We start from the raw sequence: 21,212 nt of genomic DNA on the forward strand, positions 1-21,212 counted from the left end.
AGTTTCAATAAGTAAAACAGTAGCCGAGAAGATTGATTCACAGATCCCTGGTTACTGTTACTAACATACTGTATCATGGGAAAATACACATACGCAAGCAGGGTTACCCAGAAAGTGGGTGACGGTGCCTCTCGGAGAACAGTGCATAGCGCAGTGAGCCAGCGGGCAGCAATATCGATTTTCAAGGCTTTGCCTTGAAAGACCTGGTCTCCTGGGGACAGGCAGTAGCTTGGATGCTTGAAGTGAAGCCACTGTCAGTGCAGGATGCTTATTTGAAAGGGGGATGCCTCACAGGAGAGAGAACCAATTGTGTGTGTGGAGGGGAGTGGGGGGGCTGTTGCAATGGTGCTTTGTTATTCCTTTAACTTGCTGCACTTGAACTCCTGGGAATCACAGGGTGGGGTAACACAAAGAAGGAGAAGGAGGGCAGTGGGATGGGCCTCAGTAGGGAATCCCACTGCAGTCGGGCTGTAGTCTTAGACTCCCCGCTTGTCTATTCTCTAACCCCAACAAGGAGGAGGTGGGGAAGCGCCTACAGGAAAGGAATAACTTGCTCTACATGCCCTACCTTGCTAAAATGAAATAAAAATAAAGTTAACCCCTAATTATTTCTAACATGAATTAGAAGATGCAACACAAAAAATACAAAAAAAAGCATAGTCGTTCATATAGCTGCAAATAATTCACCATTCGTGCAGCAAATGATATCTTGTATTTCCTAACACACTTTAGATCCTAGATTGAAAGGTTAAATGTGTTTAATTCGTTTGTTCCATGTCATCTGGTATGCATATTAATGAGCTGGTGGAGTGCAGAAAATTGCATTCTGCATGTGAAATACTTTTACAATGAAATAAATGAATTCTTTCTTATTTGTGTCCTTGTGAAAGAAGGCTAAACGCATCTGTACACCATTGGTGTGCGGAAAACAACCCTCCAAAAACATAGTTTAAAACAAGTATTTTTGTATATGGAAAGCCTGGTCTGAAAACAGCCACAGTTTTAATCTTTTTCGATTTTTTTTTTAATGTTCGGAAATTAAATTAATCAAATGCACCATCACTTTGAAGCCTTTAGAGTAGCTTCAACTCTGCAGAGGCTACATCTGCAGAGCACTGGTCTGTGCAGTGGGGAGAGGGTTAAGAACACCTAGTTGAAATGGGGGAGGGTACTGGCTTCAGATATACTTAAATATTCATGGGGCTCCCTCCATTTTAATCTTCTCCTTTTAAAAAGATGGCTGTGTTTCCCAGTCTGGCAACCCCTCAGGCAAGAAGAATTGCTCCTTCCTTGCAGAGTTCAGCTGAGCAGGACTAAACTAGGGTGGAAACCCCTTCGGCCACTAGGACTATTCATAATTCATAAGTGCTGCACACCAGCCAGCTGAATACGTTTGGACAGGCTCTTACTCCTTCGTGCAATTTCTGATTTCATTACTCTCTCTGCCAGGAAAGAAGCAGGGAGCATAGGATTCTTGCAAGAATGGAGTGCGAAGATGGGCTTTGTTTGGATTAGAAAATGCCTTAAGTTTTGGAGGCTTTGTCCTTTATAATTTTTGATTATTTTACCACTGAATGCAAGGCTTTTCTGCTCTCTCAGAACTGTGAATTCTTTCAAAGGGATTTGTGGATTGTGGCAGGAGAGTATTCCAAAATGCCTGAGGCAAACTATTTGTTATCTGTATCTTGGGGTTACATCAAGGTGGGTTCGTTTGATTATGTTATATGTCTTTGACTGAATGTGAAACATTTACATCTGTATGTTTTCCGTGAAGTAGCAAACACTTGTAATGATTTGTGTTGTCACTTAGCCCACTGAGGCTGCTTATTATGAAATAAGTGCATGTTATATTACATTGCATTTAAATAGACTGTGCTATATTTTCATCCTATTCTTTTTACACAACTCTATTTTTAAAGGATGCTCTTTTCCCTTAAACTTTTCATATATAATTTCTCCTCACTGTATATTACTAACTGAAATTATATTTTAGAGTTAGCTTTCAATAAATGTATTTAAATATGTGCTTACATCTTCAAGTGAAATTATCATGACCTCTATTGAAATTCCTTTTCCTATTTTTGCATCTTCAGAAGCAATCATGTTAATTCTAAGAAATCTTTGAAAACACCTTTTTTTCCCTAAAGAGACAATGGAATAATTTCGCTTTTAGGGGGCATTGTATTTTGTAAAAACAGTATCATTTATCTAATGGTATCTGCTCTTCCAACCTCTCAGCTCTTACACAGTAAAGTTGTAGACATGTAAAGTGATAATTTGCTATGTTTTAGGTGGTTAATACATTTTTGTTCTTCATAAACAGTTCAAAAGGATGCTGAACCGGGAGCTGACACATCTCTCAGAAATGAGCCGATCAGGGAACCAGGTGTCTGAATACATTTCAAATACTTTCTTAGGTAAGACATTCACTGGGAAACCTTTCATAACTGAGACTTTTCATTATTAATCTCTGAAATTCATCAGGGACATCCCTATGTGAGTTTGAAATGAGGTTAAGTCATTGGAAAATAAATCCATTTAAAATAAGAACTAAGGACAGCCGTAGGGTGAAAAATAAGGCGGAAGATATTTTTTAAAAATGAATGAAAATACCCAACAAAGACTGAGGTTATTATGGGTTAAGTGTATTTATATGGACCTCAGGTCACTCCTTATCTACCCACCCACCTCCATCTCTGTCAAGACCTCTGAAGGCGTAGGGGTGCGAGTTCAATTACCCAAACCCTCAGGACAACTCCATAGGCTCCTGGTATTCTTTCAATTCTTTCAATGTCTGGGCTTTGAGCAAAAGGTTTCCTCTTAGGTGGTTTGTAACAGATATGGTTGATGAGTAACTGGTGATTTGGCCCATGAGAATAAGGTTTAGAGATAATTTGACTGTTGCTTTGCTAAGTTATTTCGTAAAGAGAAATGGGGGGAAAGAATCTGCATATCTCTGAAAGATTTGACCCTCTGCAAGCAGCATCCTCATCTTCCCAATCTGATGCTTTATCTATTCTGTTCCGTAGTCACTTTGCTAGTATTTAACATATGACACAGACAGTTTGCATCAATGATCCTTAACTAATGTCAAGCATCCTGTTTGATTACTAGGGATTTCTGATCTCATGTTTAAAGCCATTCTATTGTATAATGAACCTATTTAGGCTATATATTTTTCATATAATGCCCGTAGAATCTGTAATCTGTACTTCAAAGTGAATGGGTAGATTCTACGTCTGTTGACTTTCAATTCTCCCTGAGTTATGCTTGTTTCCAGAATTCCACTTTCCAGGGAACTGACCCATTCTTACAGCTGAACACCACACCTCCCTTCATTTGGGCATAGCCACACTTCATTAAATCAATGAGCATTTGCCTTGATGCCTTATGGAAACACACAGCTCTTCTGCTTTGGTTTAAAAAAAAAAAAAAAATCAATCCTATTTCTCTAATACCAAAGCAGTTCCTGCTAGCAGCAGATCAATCTTAAACCAGCCTAGTGCAAAGCTCACTGCAGCCAATGAGCACCAGAAAGATTAACAAGTGCCTTTCCAACTGTTTCCAGTGTGTGGATGTCTGTAGCACCTGGTTTTCTCCAGCTGCAGTTGCAACAGCCCTTGTCAGAGAACAAAGGAGAATTTTTCAGACATTCTAGCTCCAAGAAGTAGCTAGAATCTAATTGAACAGAAAGCATTATATACATCATTTCTTCTCTATTATTCCCCCTTTATTGCTTTGAAGCCAGATATCGTCTCCTGTCCATTTCAGATATACTCCGTTCTGTGCAACACCCAATTGTTTTTTATAAGCTGGGGACCATTTTAGAAACATTTTATAGGTCAATGACTGCAAGAGAGAAAAATAAATAAGTGCAAGAACTCATTTTTGTTTTCAGAAACATTGCATATTAAAATACAAGGTCTTTAAAATACAGGTCTTCTCTTTCTTCTCAGAAGAGACTCTCATGACTAGAGTAAAGCTACATGGAGCCCTTAATCTTCCAGGACTGCACCTAAGCAGTCCTCTGCACTTGTTTCTTTCACTCTCTGCGTGCCAAGGACAATAAGTATATTTTAGAATACTAATGAATCTTTTTTTGTCATCAAAGGCAACGAAGTGAGAAAGCTGAATAAGATAGTAAAGATGAGTCCTCAGTCTCCACATTTTGCATCTAAAGGAACAGGCAAATGTCAACTCTGTTGAACATACCATTTGCTGTATTTTTTAGGCGCATCTTTGAAGAAAACCAATCACTTGACTTCTTAGTATTCCAAAAATTAAATTATCAAGAGCCCGTTGTTGAGGAAGGTTGTTAGGATCTCGATCCTTACAGACTCAGTCTGAGGAGCGCGGTGGTGTGTGTGTGTGTGTGTGTGTGTGTGCGTGCGTGCGTGCGTGCGCGCGCGCGCGCCCGTGCACGTGCGCTTGCACAAAGTAGACCCCATCAAACAGACTAGACAGACAAGTTAAAGCTTTAAATATTCTTGAGAAAATATAGGGCGAAAAAGAAATCAAGCATGTAAACAAAAGGTGCACCAGTTGCCTCGTTTATAAAATGGGAGCACATCCCAGAGCCCTTTCAATCCTAACATTCTTTGACTCTGATGTGGACAGAGTTTATCAGTGTTGCTGAGACATGGTAACCGGAGTTCTCTGTAATAGACCATAGACCTGCAATCTGACAATCTCCAAAAGCAAACAAAGCTTATTTTCAAACTATAAGTGCAAGACATGGGACTCTGAGTCCTATCTTATGAGCATGGTGCATACTCCTAAAGGACCTTGAACGAAGCCTTCTTCATACACTGTCAGATCTGCAAGGGATCTAAATGGCCTCATAGTTTAATTCCCTTATTTTATAGGAATGAAAACTGAGGGCCTTGAAGGGCAAAGTAACTGGACTAGCCACGTATGGCTAATATGTTCCTGAGTCAGAACTAAGACTTAGCTCTCTTGACTCCTAGACCTAAATATTCTGTCCCATCTTTAACTAGGAGAGAAGGTTATTAGAAACTCAGAATATATAAAAGAAACTCACATTTAAGGGTATTTAAGTAAAACTCATATTCTTTTGGAGAAAGATCTTTAGGAATCAAGATTGTGAGACCTAAAAATAAAATATTTATTAACATTTTCCAGTAATATAAAGGGCTCTTACTAGAGCACAGCAACCATCTCAGTGAGCACAAAATGAGACGACCCTAGCAATTTAAGTTAAACTTGAAGAGCATTATCTCAGTAAGAGTCATTGAATATTCAAATATGTCATTGGAGGGAGGGAAGCCCTTACTCCAGGGATCTGTGAAACTTGTGTTGTTTCCATCAAACAACGGTGTCCAGATGGAGAAGCCAAAAGGCAGGCAAGAGACAATTTACCACTGCAGGCACTTAGTCTATTACATGAAAATTGGCTCCAGGTTGCTGGTATAAGAGGAAATAAAGCACGACTTGTAGGGAGGGAGTATAGAGAAAGATACTTGGATGTGATATTCAATTTAGTTAATATTTTTATAAACAGAGAAAAACTATCCTTTTAAATCCCCTACTTACCATCTCAAAAGCTAGAACAGAATTTTCAAGACACCAGGTAATCTGGCAAGAAAAGCACCTCAAATTATGCCACTAGCAAAATTTTGACGTGACCATTTTTTTGCATCTGTTTTTTGTTTGTTTGTTTGTTTGTTCTATACTGGTCCACTGTTTTCCACTATATTCTGGCCATTCTGTAAATGTCAAATCACTAACTATTTACTGTGGTACTTGAGTCTGTGTTTCAGGTTATTTCTGCATTGCACTGGTTAAGCATTTAACAGAGGAAATTCAGAATAGGGAAACCTATAAGTTGTTCCAATTCCTGCATAGGGAAACACCCAATGTTGAATTGCACTCTCTGTGAATAATGGCTTTCTTCTTTATTGTAATGTTCCAGACATAGACACAGTAGTGGTTCAGCTCAATTACTCGCTTGCATGGGATCTTTAATTAAACAAAGGGAAAAAGCTGCGAGTCCCACTGGAGGTTTTTGTATATGCAGTGGCACAGGAGAATCTCATAGCCTCTTTAACGAGACATGAAGAACGGTGAGAAACAGTGGTCAGGAAAGGCATGGACTATTGTGACCTTTCATTTTAGCAAAAGTAGTAATTATTAGGAGTGAAGTGACAGGGAGAAAAGTAATTTCAAAAATAACATAATATATAGTTTTTATGCCAGAGATTGTGAGACCAGAAAGAGATGTTTTACAGGAACCTCCAGGCCCGAGTTCTGTGCTATTAAATCACTGTGTCTGGAACAAAGTAATTGCAAAATAAATATCTGTTGAATAAATTGCCCTTTGAGCTTGGGCAAGTTGCTGACTTCATCTGAAAAGTGAGAGTGTGGAATTATTATTGGTTCTCAAACCTGGCTCTGATCATTAGAGTCACTTGGGAAATTTTTTAAAAATACTGATTCAGTAGGACCGGATGGGGCTCATAAATCTGTATTTTTTTTGAAAGTTCCCTGGTACTTCTGATGCTGAACCGGGATGGAAACCCCTAAACGAATTGAGATGACCACTAAAATTTTTTTGTAAGCAAAAGTCAGAGGCTGATGAATCTAGGAGTTTGTGGGCACCTAGAGATGAAACTGAGATGCTGGGGAGAGAGAATACCCTTGCTCTAGCCCTACAGCCAGGTGTTGAGCTGTACATGACAGCTGCTTCTGTCTTCCTGTGCCAGCTTTGCTTTGATGAGTTGTCCCCAGGGCCCCGTGAGCAGGCGGAGGTCTCTAGGGAGAACATGTGACTATGCCATCATCAGCAAGAGTTGAAAGCAAATAGTCTAGATCCCAGTATGCCATCTGGAAACATGTCATTTTCAAGTGGAGAAGTTGTATTTGTACTAATTTTCACTGTAACAAGCAGAGAGATAAATACAGGAACTTTTGAAAGCTGCATTAACTCTTTCAGCCACAGGGTGTCATTTAGTTCAGTGAGATAGCTGTTAAGCTATTTAATAAATTATTGCGTCAGTGCACTCGCAGGCATCCCCGTGGCCTGAAAGAGTTAATGCATTTCTCAGAAGCACTCAAGATACATCCCCCTGTGAAGGGAAATGGAATATCTGATTGCTGATGTTTTTAATAGCATGTTACAGAGAAAAGAGCTTCTACGAGCAGGTAGACATGGTTTTTTGTTCTCTAATCCTAGCTCTACTATTACCTTTTGGAGCAGGATTTTTTAAAAGATTAAATGAGATGAGCATAAATGTTTAATAAGCTTAACTATTTTAAGAAATGTAATGCCTGTTACAAATTGTGTATTACTTTTTAGTAGAATTAATAGATATAAGGCATGAAGTAAAACTGAAATTATAATCTTCCTCTAAACCTCAAATGGCAATAAGCCATGGCTTTAAAGTAATTATTTGAAGATTACAAACCATTTATTTTTCTGCCATGCATACTGTTCATCTAACCTGAAATTGTAAGTTATATCCAGCTAAAGTTATATGGATTTTTAAATTAAAAAGTTAATACAAATATAAAATGAGCAGAATTTCAAGCCTGTTTTTATTAACCTGGTCGTGGCTTCATGAACCTTTTCTATTATACAAACATCTAAGTTATTCACTTTTTAAAAATCTACATATAAATACTGATGCACCACCTTAAAAATGTATCAGTGTAATTCTTCTAAATTAGACTACAAATGAAAGACCTGGGATTGAGTCCTACCGCTGACACTTCTTGGACAACTTATTTAGCTCCTCTGGGCCTCAGTTTGCTTAGCAATAAAATGGAGCAAATTTTCTTATATTTTCCCCACCTATCTCACAGGACTGTCCTAGAGATCAGGTGAGGTAATGCATGACAGTTCCATTGAAGATTGTTAGAAGTTGTTTTTATTGCAATGTGTTCTCATTGGCACGTATAGTCTGAAAAACATATCCCTTTGTTGCAGACAAGCAGAATGATGTGGAGATTCCATCTCCCACACAGAAAGAGAGAGAGAAAAAGAAAAAGCAACAGCTCATGACACAGATAAGCGGAGTCAAGAAACTGATGCATAGTTCAAGCTTAAACAATACAAGCATCTCACGCTTCGGAGTCAACACGGAAAATGAAGATCACCTAGCCAAGGTGTGTATGAGCTAGGAGGGTGTGTATGTAGCTCTCAGTTTGATAGCAGTCAGATGTCCAAAATTACCTACTAGAAAATAGCAGTGATCACTTTTGCTTTATTATTAAATTGTATGATAAGGAGGCTGGTGTGGCCTCTTTGTCCATTGCTGGGCACCTAAGTAAAGACCCTTTTTTTCTATACCAAAGGGACATTTTTTTAAATCTTAAATTGGATTTGTAAGTGGATAGTTCCTCATGAAAGAGAATCCTACTGAAGGCACACTGGGTAAATCCAAAGGGAGGCCAGTAGGCAGGACTGCATTATCCCAGAGGACATTTGGGGGACTGTATACCAAGGAATAATGGGAAAATCTGCAGTGATTGGCAGAGCTGGAGAAGAAATGAGAGAAACTGACAGCACTGACTCCTGAGCCCAAACCCCAGCAGTGGAGGAAGGCACAGAAAGAGTTCATACATCCTCCAGGAGGCTGTACAAGGTGACTGCTCAGCCTTGTGAGAATGAAATGAGCTTACTCTGAGCAAAAGGACATTCAATGAGGCCTACTGGAAGATATCATTAGAGTAAGGTTGATGACACACTGGACCAAGCCTCTAGGGAGAGCCTAGATCCCGTACTCCAGATCATCATTAAGAATGGAATAAATTGCTCCTTTAATCAAATAATCTTAGAATAATCTCACAGCCAAGACTGAATGATGTTTCGTCCAGGTTTATCTGTGGCCTAGGAGCTCTAGGATATAATATGTGACTGGCATTCTTCATAACCTTTTACATTAAATTAGGGTTGACTTATGCACATTCTAGCAGCTGAGTCTTTCTGACCTGGCCCTTAGTGATAATAGCCAAAGGGCAGAGAAGTATCCCTGAGATGGTTTTACTTGTAGGCCAGTGAGCAGCGAAGGGGAGAAACAGGGGACTGAAGCTAGAGTGATCCCTAATCATTTGCAGCTACCTCTGAACACAACCTTGGTTGAGGACTGACATATGGCAAATATAGGTCAGCAGCTAAATTTATAAATGAATTACACAGAAACTTGTAGCTAGAATGAAGAGCACCCCAACATCCTAAACCATTCCGTTTTAACTTTTCCATGCTACTAGAACACTCTAAATCGATACCTGAAAGACTTAGCCAGCCATTAGCCAAAAAATAAATAATGAGGCATGCTAACAGAACTGCCCTTATTCCTAAATTCCTCTAATTTTGATTACAGGAGCTGGAAGATCTGAACAAATGGGGCCTTAACATCTTCAATGTGGCTGGATATTCACACAATAGACCCCTAACATGCATCATGTATGCCATATTCCAGGTGAGTGAACAGGAGAGAATGTTGGTTATTCAATTGGATGGCTCTTTGTTTTACCATCCCAGTTTACTTTTCTTATTGGCTTTGCTTCATTTTGGGACATCCACTTATTTATTTTCTAATCCATTTTACCACATAGGAAAGAGACCTCCTAAAGACATTCAAAATCTCATCTGATACATTTGTAACCTACATGATGACTTTAGAAGATCATTACCATTCTGATGTGGCATATCATAACAGCCTACACGCAGCTGATGTAGCCCAGTCAACCCATGTTCTTCTTTCGACACCAGCATTAGATGTGAGTAGTTATGACCTGTTTGCGTACCTGCTCATCCTCTTTAAAAAGTGCCATACAACGTAATATATTTGCAGAAATAGTGTCATTAGCTTGCATATACTTGAACTGGTTCTTGATTATGTAGCGTATCTATTAATTGGGTTACTAATAAAAATGGGTGGCATTTTTACTGACTTTGCTTCCTAATAGCAGAGGAACCTTCCTTTTATATCTCTTACAATTGAGGAAGTGTTTAATTATCAAGCAATTAGCAGGACACTTTATTTTTTATTGTATCTCTTATACCTAATATGTACCTAGTTCAGTGTCTGGTACAGAGTATATCTCCTCAACATGCGTGTGCTGATCTGAACTGAGTCACACCATCCCAGGCACTGCGAGGAATCACACAGAAACAAAATATAAAATGTCCTGTATGGTTCCTGTTAGAAATAAGTATCCATAGGCTTATTCGCCTAAGAATTCATTAACCTGGTTCTATGGGCTGAGGAAAAAAGTAACTGAAAATCTGGAACTGAGGAATTTTGCTAGGCCTCTTGCTAAAAGGTAGCTGTAACTCCTTCGCCAACAGATCAATGCATGTGTCCACACCAATGTTAGCCTCAAGCTGCCTAGCAGACCATATCTTCCTTGACATACGGCCATGGTGGTCAGGGGCTTCCAAATGAGCAGGCTCACTCTAGGAAGGGCCTCGCCAACCTTTATCCAGCCCCACCTTTGTAGGTTCAGTTTGAAAGTTGAGGAGAGATTGAACTGACCACACTCTATTGCCTGGGTTCCATATTTCCTAATAAAAGAAACCCAAGAGCACTTGGGAAAGTGAGATGGAACTAAGGCTGTTCTAGTTCCCCGTAGGAAAGAAACTATGGTTTTTATGTTCTGTATAAGCATCACAGAGTGAGCCAATGCTGTTTATCAACTATCCACTCTTGTTGATAGGATACCTACTGTGTGGCCAGAAATCAACCACGAGTGCCACCGATGTTTAGAGAAGGGAAAGTTCATCGTGTCCTTGAATAATTAGATTGGTCTTAATGGGAGCGATGGAAACTGAGCTGGCATTTGAAAGCTCAGCAGATTTAAGTAAACACAGAGTACGGGAAAAGACATTTCAGCCAGAGAAAGACATTTTAGCCAGAAGGAATATATACCTAAATAAACACTAGATTTAAATCACGTTGGACACTGAGGGCAAAGGAGGCTTCATGACATGGCAGGAAGGAGTTGAGCAGTGAGGCATTAGGTTTCACTTCTTAGAAATATTCTCAAACCTTGCACGTAGTAAACATTTAGTGGATAGGTCCTGAATGAATGGATGAATGAATATTTGAAACCTTCTGACCGCACTACAAATTGAGCATTGGGAAATAATTTATTGCCAGTGTGATGAGTCTGGAATTTGGCCTTTGTTCTCTGAGTTACTCAGCCAAGAAAACATATAAGGTTGTTATATCTCAGAGCAGAGCCTGTCTGACTTGCTTCTTTGACCTGTAAGTGCTTGTGTTATATAAGCACCATTCTGCCATATCATTTGCCCAAGAAACAAACATCAGGTAGCACCTGATCACTCATCGTGCTCATGCCTGCCTGAGCCTCAGCCTGTAGGCTTCATGAGGGCCTGGGCTCCGGTCCTCATCCCTTTCCTATGAGACCTTATGATGATGGATAGAATCTACATTTCATTAAGTGAGTAGACTGAAACATTATAAAAATCAACAAACAATCCTTCTCCCAACAAAAATGAAATGGAATGCTTTAATATGAAACTGAATAAGCAGGGTAGGCAAATGGGACATGGAGTTCAATGTACTTGTTTTGCTACGCAGGCCGTCTTCACAGATTTGGAAATCCTGGCAGCCATTTTTGCAGCTGCCATCCATGACGTTGATCATCCTGGAGTCTCCAACCAATTCCTCATCAACACAAGTGAGTTCACCACTAGGACAGTCATTCAAGATAATTGTATGATTCACTGCTTAATTTTTTTTCCCTCCTAATGTTTTTGTTATGGATAATAATAAGAGTAATAATGAGGTAATCCTTCCATTCCACTCAAACTGGTCAGACCTTTCCTGGATACTGTGTCCAATCTGGCACCGTAATTTTTGAGCTGCATGGAGAACTTGCAAAGGGTCAGAGGGGAGCCATAAAAAGTACTCAATGTTTGGAAAATACAATATGTGAAGAAAGAATAACAGATGTGGAATCATCCAGTAAGCACAAGGAAAGGCTTGGGAATAATGTGATAATGATTTTCAGTATTGTGCAGGGCTTTCTCACAGAGCATGGTGACCCACTACTGTTTCTCCCTACTGAAGAAGCAGGCTGAAAAGTTAGATCTGAGCATGGGAACCCTTAAACAGAAATAAGACTCCAAAGAAAGCACTGGAATGGGTTTCTATAATTCAGGAGAAAGGGTCATTAAAAGTCCCACACTCTCTTCCAACTGCATAGGTTTGATTATGGATTAGTCTGTCCTAGGGACTATGACTTCAGTGAATTTCAGGACTGGTTCAGCCTTACAATCCCAAACCATACTCAAAGCTTTCATCGTATTCAAAATATTTAGTATCTGTGCTAATGAAAATCCATGCATTCTCTCAGTTAGTGCACTATTTCTAAATGCTGAAACTCTAAGTACTTTTTCTTGTGAGAATATAGGTTTCCTGTTGTCATGAGTCACATCAAGTGCTGACAGTTTTATAGAAATGTTTGAGCTACTTGCTGTAGAAGAGTCCCTGTCATACTTTATCATCAGAATATCTGAGTAATCTATGTGTGGGTACTTTTTCTTTTTCTTTTTTTCTTTTTTCTTTTTTTTTTTTTTTTTTATCTTTTTCTTCTATTGAAAGAACATAAACTTTGGGCAGCTCCTATATCAGCTGACATGGTGTCATGAATCAATCCATGTATAGGCCAGTTAGCCTCACACAGAAAAATGGTCTCTCTGTTATAGCTATTTACAATACTACAGCATATAAAGCCAGTATGCAGATAGGTACCCTTGATCACAGGGCAAGAAATTACTTCATATATCCTCCTACCTTTTCTGAGGATGTAACTCAAAGCACACAGTTAAAGCAATGATATATAAGGATTACCTGCACTTAGTGACTTACTACCATCACATGGCTATTCTTGATAAAGAGGAAATGTGCCTTCACAAATTTGATGGCCATATTCTCAGTTGCAGACCAGGGCTCTGCCTAATGAAAGATGTCTGTGGTTCTTCTGTGTGAAAGGTAAGCTGAAAGCTGTAGTTTATGTATCCAGATACTGTGATTTCTGGTGTATAGGGCCAAATGGTGGAAAATTTGACATCAAGTTGTTTTTAAAAAGTAATGTCTTGTTACCATAATTACAGAAAACTCCAAAAAGCTACATTATTTGGATAAAATGAAATTTTTACACTCATACCATGATCTGCTTTGAAAATCCCAAACTCACAATTGACAGAGCTGGGAAGCATATTAAAAAGTAAATATAGTTTGAAAACCCTAATACCGTAGATAAGTTTAGTGACATTTTCAGTATATTATTTTCCAAAGCACAATATATATGAAGACATAAAGGAAATTACAATTTGGGATAAAAATAGGATTTAGCTGCTTGGGAATGCCCTTACCTACTGTCGAATTCTCTATGAAGTGAAGAAGGAGAAAAAGGATTTTAAAATACCGTGAATTTTAATCAAAGAGAAAGCTTATGCACCAATATCTAGTAGAAGTATTTTTTTGCTTAGAAATTGACTGGGTCCCTTTGCAAAAAGAGACGGTTTCTCTAAAGGGAAATGACATGTGGATCTCGGTTCTTGAAGCCATTGGAGGAGAACTAGCTCTGATTTCACATTAAGGTAGTACCAATGTTTGAATTGTACCCCGTTTTATTAAGTCATCATTTCTTTTTGTTTATTAGACTCAGAACTTGCTTTGATGTATAATGATGAATCTGTGTTGGAAAACCATCATCTGGCCGTGGGTTTCAAACTGCTGCAAGAAGAGCACTGTGACATCTTCCAGAATCTCACCAAGAAGCAGCGTCAGACACTCAGGAAAATGGTTATTGACATGGTAAGACTTCAGCCTCTCTACGTTCCTCACTTGCCTTTACCTTTGCAGCAGGAGACATTTTCATTCTCTCTGATCGACTGAGCTTAATTGAGACTTTTCATTTTCATTTTCCCCAAGGTGTTAGCAACGGATATGTCCAAACATATGAGCCTGCTGGCAGACCTGAAGACCATGGTAGAAACAAAGAAAGTGACAAGTTCAGGTGTTCTTCTGCTGGACAACTATACTGATCGTATACAGGTATTTGACAAAAGTCTTTGATTTAACACAAAGCCAAACCAAGCAGCAATTAAAAAATGAAAACAAACTTAAGTTAGTTACATGTCCTAGCTTTTTACTACAGCTTTTGGGCTTATTTTAAGAATAAACTAAGCATCCCTGATATGTGGTATATAAAACTGAAAACAACAGAAGAACAAGACAAACAAATGAAGGAACAAAAACTTATAGACATAGACAATAGTTTAGGGGTTACTGGAGGGTTGGGGGGAGAGGGGCTCTAGAAGCGGGTAAACAGGGTCTAATATATGGTGATGGAAAGAGAACTAACTCTGGGCGGCGAACACACAATATGAGGTGTAGATAATGTATTACAGAATTGTACACCTGAAATCTATGTAACTTTACTAACAATTGTCACCCCAATAAACTTCAATTAAAAAAAAAAAGAATAAACTAAGCAAACTAAGGAAAATATTGCAGTTTATTCTGTAATTTATGAGGAAAAACATAACCCTATTTCTTGAATTGCTTAGTTCTAAAAATAAATGGCGAAATCTATTTGTAATTAGACATACGTGACTGTGGTCCCAAAACCTTGTGTTTGGATATAAATCCCATTGACTTTAAGTTTGTTAGTTTTGTTTTGGTTATACAAATTGCCATCAGCTGCTCTCCTCTTTCCCAAGTGGAAAATATGAAGATATCTACTTTGAGTAATTCTTTGCATTTTTTCCAAACTGAGGAAAGGAAATGATGGCAGTATCTGACCTCTAATGTCCTTTCCAGTTTTTAAATTCAATGACCGTCAATCTAAGACACATATTTTCCTTTTTGGGACTCCTATAATGATAAATAACTAACTCTGGCCAGCACCATTATAATTCTGCTTCTTTGGTGCACACACCATAATTATAATGCAACTGAAACTGTTCTTGGGTTTGGTACCAAGTGTACTAGTACAAGAGGGATGAGATGTTCTGGTAGTATTTACACCTAACTTTATGGGATTTCCAAAACTTGATGATTTCAGGTCCTTCGCAACATGGTACACTGTGCAGACCTGAGCAACCCCACGAAGTCCTTGGAATTGTATCGGCAATGGACAGACCGCATCATGGAGGAATTTTTCCAACAGGGAGACAAAGAGCGGGAGAGAGGAATGGAGATTAGCCCAATGTGTGATAAGCACACAGCTTCTGTGGAAAAATCCCAGGTATCTTACATAAGGTTTTCAAAGTTTTTGTGAGCTTTGCTGATTGTAGAACTTGGGAATTGTATCTAGCTCTTTTCTTTTAACAGAATGTGTGTATATATATATATATATATATACACACATATATGGAATTATAAGGAAGCAACTACCCATTTAGGTCCCTTATACTCATGACTCATTTGCCTTCTCCATTACACTCAGTTTCACAATTGGAGATAAAGCAGTCATCAGAACTCATCAAAATTTGGACCGTGTAGCCTAAACAGATTAGATAGTTGTCTACGACCTTAGCAAATCCAGCTGACTGAACTGAAGGCTGCTGTCTCCTCCATTCATCCATTCAGATGTCTCCTAGCGCTGTCTCTGTCCAGGAGCTCTACTCTTGTTCCCCACACCCTATTCTTGCTCTCTCTACATAAGCAAGCACACTGCCACCATCACCAGAGGCAGTAAATCTCATTCCTACACATTTCTTCTACCTCATCGTCCAAGCCCTGTCTTGTGTCCCCTTCCAAGGTTGCATCTACACCTCTGAAAACATGCTGACATCTTCTGGTTATGTCCAAAGCTACAGATTCCCTGTGCACTGAGGACTGGGGACAATATACTAGAGGCAGAGGAATGCAGAAATGCCCTAGATGCCTCTAGCTGCAGAGTATGTAGCACTAGAAAATGTCAAATGTCCCTACAAAGGCTTCAGGGTCTGCTGAAATGTTATTTTCTTTGAGACAACAAATGGCCTCAGCCCAGTGGTCATGACTGAGAAGAGTCTATAGGCTGCCCAACGTCTTCGTCACAAAGTGTTCAGAGTGTTTTCTGTTAGTGTTTATCCTCTTTCCCCACTACCTGCTACCCCAAATTTACATATGCTTGTAATATCAATGTATAGTTCCTTTGCATTTATTTTGTTGCTTCTTAAAGAAATCCAATCAAATGAGTTTAAAAATCTGCCGAAGTGCTCTTAAAAAGTCTAATATGCTATGAAAATGCACGACAACATTAATTTAGGGCCAATTCAAATACCCTAAAGCCTTAATTAGAATAATTAATTAATTAATTGGAATAATGTCCTTTTATTAACAGTGACTTTTTTATATTTATATAATGTCTGTGCTGTTTTCCACACATTTTCCCATACATTATTCTTTTTGAACCTCCACACACGGCCTTGCAAGATAGACACAGCATGTATTTCCCCAGTGTGTCAGGTGAAGACGCTGTCCCTTGGTCCATTTTACCAGCTCATTAGTGACCCAGCTGCCCTCTACCCAAAGCTCTTCACCCTCTATCACTGTGGACGGGTCTCCCTGTGGCCATGACATCATGGTCCGCGCTGCTGTTTCCCACAGATGTGTTCTGGTGATCACTGTCTGGGTAGTCTGGTAACAAAGCCCTTGACTAGGTGCTGTTAGGATCTGTAGAGCTCTCTCATCCCAGGACCTAGGAAATAAGCAACTGGGGGCCATCTCTCAAAAAAATGCTGAACACTTAACAGAAGCAAAACAAATGAAGAAAGGAAACGATTGCATTGTGTTCAGCTGATTCAGTTTTCTCCATTGCCTTGAGCTTTTTTTTTCAGGTCCTGGGAAAACACCTTGAAAATAGTCTCGAAAGTCCATTAAACACACATAATGAAAAACAGGGGAAACAAAAAGGGTGGGTTGAAGCAAGAGAAAGATCTGAATCATCCACAGGCTAGTTCTTATAACTAATGCAGATCGGAGATGCCCTGTCTTTTGTGTGAATTCTGTTTGTTGAGGTTAAGGAAGCACCAGTGAGAAATAGGTGACAGACAGACAGGTAGATATAAAAGAGTCACATATGACTAAGATTCTTTAATACGGTACAACTTTGATGTATTAAATTATTGGCCCCAAACTAGTCTGTTAATAAAGGGAAGTTTCCAGTGGTGTGGAAAGGTAGCTATGTAATATTCCCCTGGGTGCATATACACTGCCCTTGCTCATCGCCCCCTGAATCCCAACCCAGCATTTCTCTAGCTCCCCAGACCATGACAGGGGAATTCCATTCTCTCATTCAACTAGTGCCTATTCTTTCTCTCAAGCTGCCCCCACCCCCAGTGTTTCCTGTTTGTCCCACAATGAAGAGGTCAGCATACGGCCACAGAGCCAGCTCATACAGGATGCATAGCCTCTGTGTAAACCAAACAGAGCCATAAGCCTCATATTTATTCTCAGGAACACTCGCACAGGAACTGCTTAATTGTTTTTATTTTCCCTTCTTTCTCCTGATGGAAATGACTGTGTGCCCTATGGAGCTAAAACAATTGCCAGCGTGTCCACAGAGGGGATCTTTGTTTAGGGGCTTAAAGTATTTTCACATGTTTTACCACACTAATCTACAAACCAAAAGCATTCCCCAGAACCTGAGAAATTTCAGAGTAGTCAGGGGCTGGCTCCCCATCATTTTGGAACAGCAGCATAATTTCAAGTTACCAGGGAAAGAATGTTGAGTCAGAACTTGTTAGGCCCGGGGCTTCCTTCTTCAGAGGATGACTCACAGAATCCAAGCAGTGACAAAGTCATTGCCAGCCAGGGTTACGTCCAGACTTCTTATCTGGCGCACGTAAAAGGAAAAGTCATCCGTTAGACTGAGATGTGAAACGAACACAGGCTTTGGAATCAGACAAAGCTGGAACTGAGTCCCTGCCCCTCCACTTACTGGCTCTGACCTCTGTCAAGATATTTAATCTCAATGAGTCTCAGTTTCCTCCTTTGTAAACAGTGGAGGATGATGCTTATTTTGCGGGATTAAGATTGATAATTTATATAGCATCCAATGCAGGACGTTCCTACCACACTGTATGTGCTCACATAATGGAATCCATTATTATTAATCTCCCTTGGGTTGTTGTTGCTTTTTCTTTGCATGGAAACCAGGACAGCTTGTTTGATTTTCAAGGGCCCATCCCAGTAACAGATGTGTAATCTCATTTTTCTCCAGGTTGGTTTCATTGACTACATTGTCCATCCGCTTTGGGAGACCTGGGCAGATCTGGTACAGCCAGATGCCCAGGACATTCTGGATACACTAGAAGATAACAGGAACTGGTATCAGAGCATGATACCCCAGAGTCCTTCCCCACCGCTGGACGAGCAGAACAGAGACTGCCAGGGGTTAATGGAGAAGTTTCAGTTTGAACTGACCCTTGAGGAGGAGGATTCTGAAGGACCTGAAAAAGAGGGAGAGGGCCACAACTATTTTAGCAGCACAAAGACACTTTGTGTGATCGACCCAGAAAATAGAGATTCCCTGGGAGAGACTGACGTAGACATTGCGACAGAAGAAAAGTCCCCGATCGACACATAATCTCCCTGTCTGTGTAGAGATGAACATTCCACCCTTGATAAGCATGCCAGCTGTACGGTAGGGCCAGCCCACCGCGGGAGCCGAGGCCTGCACAGGACAAGGGCCATGTGGCTTTTCCAGTTACTTGAGTTTGGAGCCAGAGTGCAAGACCGTGAAGCAAATAGCAGCTCAGGAAATTCCACGGTTGACTTGCCTTGCTTGCAAGCCTGGTGGAGAGCTGAAGCTTTATGTGGTACTGGAGGCCAAGTTCGGATCCCCACTAAATGGCTTGAAAATAGAAGACACAAAACTGAGAGATTTTTCTGCACTAAGTTTCGGGAATCTGTCCCCTCTAGTGACTGAACTGACGAATAACTGCATTTATAAATCTGCTCACCTGTCCCTTTGTCTGCCAACCTGTGTGCCTTTTTTGTAAAACATTTTCATGTCTTTAAAATGCCTGTTGAATACCTAGAGTTTAGTATCAACTTCTACACAGATAAGCATTCAAAGTTGACAAACTTTTTTGACCTTTCTGGAAAAAAAAAAAAAAAAAAGGAAAGAAACGGTCTTCCTTCTTTCTTGGGCAATAGCTTTCACTTGACTACAGTTACTTTTGCAAAGTGAAAGGATACGCTTCTAACCACATTCTACTTCCTTCCCCTGTTTTCCCATCCAACTCCACAGTTGCCCTTACACCTTGTCTCTGTTTGCCTGCTTTGAACAGTATTTTCTCTCCTGCCGAGTTTCACTTTTTTGCTGTCATCAGAATAAAGTTGAACAAACTAGGGGGTAGGAAGGGGTAAGTCTCACTGTTCACAGGAACAGTCTTTGTAAACTTCAGCATAACAAGGCGGTGCGCCCTGTTGTGTCCTGAAGCCCTGAGCCACTGGCAGTGGCATGGCCCTCACCCCGTCCTCTCTCTCTCCTCTCCTCACTCTCACACCCAATTATGCCATTTTCGACTTAATGCTGCCGTCTTTCTCTTGCACTGCCTTCTGTGCTAACACCTCCATTTTTGTTTATAACCATGTATTTATTACTTAATGTATATAATGTAATGTTTTGTAAGTTATTAATTTATATATCTAACATTGCCTGCCAATGGTGGTGTTAAATTTGTGTAGAAAACTCTGCCTAAGAGTTGCGACTTTTCTTGTAACGTTTTGTATTGTGTATTCTGTAACCTGAACATCGCTCCAGAGAGACATACGGCCCCCTTGCCAGTGAGGACGTCAGTGGGCTTTTACTCAGACGGTCTGCCCTTTTTCCTGTCTGAGTTGCGAATACTGCGCAACCCCTTTGTGAACAAGTTTTGGAAACAGGATTCTCACATTAGATACTAAATGGTTTATACTGAGCTTTTACTTTTGTATAGTTTGATAAGGGTAGGGGGCAGTGGGAGGTGGTATTCACCCATGTTCTATCCACGTCGGTGTACGCACGAGTTGGGTTCTAACTGGGTTCTACTATCATTGTGGCTTCAGTTTAAAAAGCAACACACTACATTTGCTCACAGATGGTTCTTCTGAATGTTCTGAAACTACTGACTTTGAAAAGAAAGCCTCCTGCCTGCCATTAAGCAGGAAAGTCATGCTCCAATTAATTACAAAACAAAACAATAAAACAATGTGAATTTTATAATAAAATGTGAACCGATGTAGTAAATTATGCAAATGTGAAGCTTCTGATTACACTTGTTAGGCCTCTTACTGACTTCAGTCTCAGTTTGTAAAATATATTTCATGCTTTCAGTTCAGCAATGTCACTCAGTAGTTAAAGAAATGGCACAAATGTGCATGACCAATGGGTTTGTATGTCTATGAACACTGCATTATTTCAGGTGGACATTTTATTGTTTTCAAAAGTTTCTCACAATGTATGTTATAGTACTATTATTATTATATATTGTGTTCAACTGCATTCTTAAGAGACTTTTCTATGAGGTGAATAAACAAAAGCATGATTAGATTAGACTGTAGGCCCAATTATTTCGTGGTTAGTTCTGACGTATTAAAAGCAGATCTTTTTTATTTTCACTTCCCTCCTACTATACTCCACAAAGAAAACCAACTGCTTTGCCTGGCCGATATCAAAACTGAAGTTTCAGAATCTGTGTCCAAAAAGTCCCCAACTTGTAACATTACACATTTTCTTAGCAACTGTTGGGCCAGCTCAATGGTGCAGGAAGGGAAGTGGTGAAGAAAACCAAACAGAACCACCTTAAGAAGCTGAAGAGTTTAATCTACTAGATAAGTAAAGGGAACCTCTAGGTTGGCTGGGTCCTCTAGAACAGTGAATCACAGAACATTAGCTTAACGTAGTCAGATGGCCCCATCAATCATTTGGCACAGAAAGAATCTGAGCTGCAAAGAGTCCTCTTAAAACACAGTCCACAGAGAGGTGGTTGACACTCATGGTCTTCTCGATGGAGTCTCCTGTTGATTACATGGTTCAGCTTTTCTTTCTGGAAAGAACGATACTTGAATTTTGCGTTGAAATCTTAAAGTCAGCTTTAAAAGAAAAATTATATACTGAGAGAGGTGTGTGTGTGTGTGTGTGTGTGTGTGTGTGTGTGTGTGTGTGTGTGTGTGGTGAGGAAGGTTGGAAATAAGATTCAGTGGATGGCCCATGATATTTTAACCACAGGGAAGTGG

At 39.8% G+C, this 21,212-nt stretch overlaps 1 protein-coding gene across 8 annotated transcripts in view; it reads left to right on the forward strand.

The window, feature by feature from the left end:
* The window catches only part of PDE4B (phosphodiesterase 4B), a 483,376-nt gene extending 462,847 nt beyond the window's left edge, over positions 1 to 20,529 (forward strand). For 4 of the 8 annotated variants that reach the window (XM_033114619.1, XM_033114617.1, XM_033114616.1 and 1 more), the window contains exons 9-17: positions 2,324 to 2,417; positions 7,946 to 8,124; positions 9,342 to 9,440; positions 9,577 to 9,741; positions 11,568 to 11,667; positions 13,657 to 13,811; positions 13,929 to 14,051; positions 15,064 to 15,246; positions 18,211 to 20,219. In XM_033114619.1, the coding sequence (XP_032970510.1) occupies positions 2,324 to 2,417; positions 7,946 to 8,124; positions 9,342 to 9,440; positions 9,577 to 9,741; positions 11,568 to 11,667; positions 13,657 to 13,811; positions 13,929 to 14,051; positions 15,064 to 15,246; positions 18,211 to 18,576 (1,464 nt within the window). In that variant the 3' untranslated portion in view covers positions 18,577 to 20,219. Of the gene's footprint in view, positions 1 to 2,323; positions 2,418 to 7,945; positions 8,125 to 9,341; positions 9,441 to 9,576; positions 9,742 to 11,567; positions 11,668 to 13,656; positions 13,812 to 13,928; positions 14,052 to 15,063; positions 15,247 to 18,210 lie in introns of all 8 variants that reach the window. The other 4 variants (XM_033114622.1, XM_033114621.1, XM_033114623.1 and 1 more) reach the window with 2 other exon arrangements.
* The last annotated feature ends 683 nt before the right edge of the window (positions 20,530 to 21,212 follow it).

Source organism: Rhinolophus ferrumequinum, chromosome 9, assembly GCF_004115265.2.
Source record: "Rhinolophus ferrumequinum isolate MPI-CBG mRhiFer1 chromosome 9, mRhiFer1_v1.p, whole genome shotgun sequence".
NCBI classification, from domain to species: domain Eukaryota; kingdom Metazoa; phylum Chordata; class Mammalia; order Chiroptera; family Rhinolophidae; genus Rhinolophus; species Rhinolophus ferrumequinum.